Source organism: Nannospalax galili, unplaced genomic scaffold, assembly GCF_000622305.1.
Source record: "Nannospalax galili isolate Female #2095 unplaced genomic scaffold, S.galili_v1.0 scaffold293, whole genome shotgun sequence".
Taxonomy (NCBI): Eukaryota; Metazoa; Chordata; class Mammalia; order Rodentia; family Spalacidae; genus Nannospalax; species Nannospalax galili.
Window position 1 is genome coordinate 10,950,514 of NW_008337147.1, and position 3,130 is coordinate 10,953,643.

General features: G+C 40.3%; 1 protein-coding gene and 1 non-coding gene across 5 annotated transcripts in view; one reads left to right on the top strand and one right to left on the bottom strand.

Annotated features, from left to right (window-relative positions):
• Positions 1-397: 397 nt before the first annotated feature.
• The window catches only part of Arl13b (ADP ribosylation factor like GTPase 13B), a 62,926-nt gene continuing 60,193 nt past the window's right edge, over positions 398-3,130 (top strand). For 2 of the 4 annotated variants that reach the window (XM_029563164.1, XM_029563165.1), the window contains exon 1: positions 398-726. In XM_029563164.1, the coding sequence (XP_029419024.1) occupies positions 668-726 (59 nt within the window). In that variant the 5' untranslated portion in view covers positions 398-667. The remainder of the gene's footprint in view (positions 727-3,130) is intronic. The other 2 variants (XM_008832242.3, XM_017797918.2) reach the window with 1 other exon arrangement.
• Positions 2,790-2,893, bottom strand: LOC115070211. Its single transcript, XR_003849408.1, has one exon. It is a non-coding gene; the product is annotated as a U6 spliceosomal RNA (small nuclear RNA).

The window sequence follows — 3,130 nt, forward strand, 5'->3', positions numbered from 1 at the left end:
CATCCCTACCACACAACACAACACAACAAAACAAAACAAAAGCCACACACAAGACCTGAGATCTTTAGATCTCATCTGGAGCTACTGGAGACGAACGAAAAACAGTCTGCTTGGCAGGCAATACATTTTGGTCAAGTATAACGACAGGATTTGTGGAGATCTCTACAGCAAACCTTCTCTTATCGCTAGACGCTCCAGTTACCTAGTTACCAGAGCCATCTTTCCGGAGCTCCGCCTCCTTTATCTAGACCACGCCCACTTCCTCTTTACGCCTCTCGCTAGAGGGCGGGGACCCAGGAGACTTCAGCCACTCAGAAGCCCGCAACGCAGGTTCTCAGCCTCTTATTGGAGTAGCACGGTGTGGGCGGTGCCTGAGGGCGGGTCTTCCGAGCCTGGGGAACGTCAGCACGTCGACGGGGGTTTTCTCTGGCCAAGTCCTGCAAAGCTGCTGTGGTGTCCCTGCGCTTGTGTCGGTCGGGCTGTCCGGGGTCTGAGGGAGGGCAGGGCTACGAGCCCTGTGACCGGCACGGTACCTCCCTCCCGGTCTGTCCCGGCCGGTCCGCTCTAGGTCACCTCGGGGAGGCGGGGTCCCTGCGGACGGCCGGGAAGCGCGGGGCCCATCCCCGCCACGGGCTCGGATGGGAGGTGGCGGGAGGAGCGACCTGGGATGTTCAGTCTGATGGCCAACTGCTGCAACTTGTTCAAGTGCTGGCGGGAGCCTGTTAGGTAGGCTGGGGAGCGGGATGCCCCAGGGCCGGGCAGGGCCGGGCACCGCCTCTTCACTCTGCGCCGCTGAGTTGGCCTGGCCCAAGGGATGCTGTCCTTCCCCATGGGACTTGTCCAGGAGGGAGAGGTTGAACCTGTAGCCTTTGTCTGCTTGACTACGTTCTGATCAGAACTACCTACTTATGTAGTTTAAATTAGTCTAAATTTCTTTAAAAGGAGAGAGAGAGAGAGAGAGAGAGAGAGAGAGAGAGAATAAAAATTATCCATTCTACTTTTCTTCATATCCTTTGTAATGGAAGCAAGTTTTTAAAGAGAGAGGTGTGAAATGTAGTTTTCTTAACATAGGCCATTTTAGCACTTTCAATCTCTCATACACATCTGAACACACACAAACGCACACTATTTGAATATTTGGCTCCACTTTGGCTCCTCTACTTACTAATTATATGATAAAATACTCTTGGCCTGTCTTCATATATTAAATGAGTGTGATAATATCTATGCGTAAGAAGTGCTGGATTCAGTGAGACTAAGTGGTGAATAGTGTTTTCTTAGCTGTAATTTACCCTCAGTTTTTACATGCACACTAGTAAAACCTTATAATTGAAAGCTCTACTACTTAACATTTCATTTTGCATGACTAAATATGTTAATACTAAGTACCTGTTACTTTGTTGTGCATTCAGTAATTAGTTATCAAGGAAATGATGTGCCAGGAACTGTTAGTAAGGAGTCAGTGAAACTGAGGCTTCTGAGACCCAGAGGCCCAAACTATAGGAGTTCTTACTTTTTATTAACTTTTCATAATTCTACTTTGGAATTAGGCCAAGGGTGAAATCTAGCCCAGTATTTTTTTTTTAATTGTGAACATCACAAATCAGTATTTGTCATAAAGATGAACAGTTCGTTAAAGAATGAATCTGAAAAGCCACACATAACACTTTTAAAGGAAAATACATGTGTGTATTTGGAAAATGAAGTTTGGTTTAAACAAAACTTTTGAAATTCTTTTCTCTTTATTAGCTCTGGGTTTGGATGTGTTGAATATAAGAGATATGATCACCTCTAAGAACCAAAGGCATTTTGGGTGTGTCCGCAGAGTGATTTACTTTAAGCATATTCTGGTCTGATATCGTAGTTTCTAAGCTGATTTCATAGCTTCTAAGACTTTAAGATCATAATACATGCTCATTCATATTTTTTCTGCTTACTTTTTGAAAATGTATTTTTATGAGAGCATTTAGGATATGTCCTTTTCAAATAAAATCATTTTAAAAAGGTTGTAATTAGACAATTTCAATCATACTTAGTTTTTACTTTTTAAAAAAAATTATTTTTATTTTTATTTCATGTGTATGAGTGTATTGCCTGCATGTATGTGAGTGTATCTATGTTGTACAGTGCTGTGGAGGTCAGAAAAGGGCTTCGGATTCCTCTGGAACTGGAGTTAGGATGGTTTATAGCCGCCATGTGGATGCTGGGAATTGAACTTGGGTCCTCTGCAAGAGCAGTCAGTGCTCTTAACTGCTGAGCCATCGCTCCACCCCAGGTTTTTACTTTTTAAAATAATGGCAGTATGTTCTTTGGGTTTGTTTAAAGAAAAGGCAGTTCAGAGAGAAGAGCTGTATTGATTTCTAAGTAGGAGAGATAATTGAATTTTATTAAGCATAAAATTTAATGCTGCAAGTCAGAGTGGATTTTCCTTTTTAATAAGCAGCACTTTGTTCTGTGCTACCCAAACTGAAGTGCTATAAATATACAATACTTAGGGAAGTTAGAAGATTTTTGCAGTAAAGTCAGTAGTGATCTCTTTAAAGTCTACTGAATGTTGAAATAAGAACTTTTCCATTACTAAGTAATATATTAAACTAATATTAGTTTTGTTTCTCTTTTATTTTTTTTCAAAAATGCAATTGCTAGAAATTTTAAACTACTATGATATTTACACTATATTTCTTGATATCTTGCTAATCTAGATTATAGTTTAATGTATCTCTCAGTGTTGGTTAGCATGAGCTATAAAACTATTTGAAACAAAGTTAGGTTATATCTAACTTTTTAAAAAAAATATGGAGTGCTTCACACATTTGCAGATTGTCCTTGTGCAGAGGCTGTGCTAATCTTTGTACTGTTGCAGTTTTAGTATATGTGATGCCATACCAAGCACATGCCTAACCTTTAGGTGCTCTTGTCTAATACCTGGTTCACAGTAGTGGCTGAGTGTGTACTAAATATTATCTATAATTTGATCGTCTTTTACCATTAACTATGCTTACAAGAATAATCTTAGAAGGGAGTTCTGTTTATTTTACTGAATAAATGAGAAGCAAGCTCATTATAAAAAATTGAAATGCTATGCTGTTATGATTTGTACTTAGCTAAGAGAAATTGCTTTTTTATATTT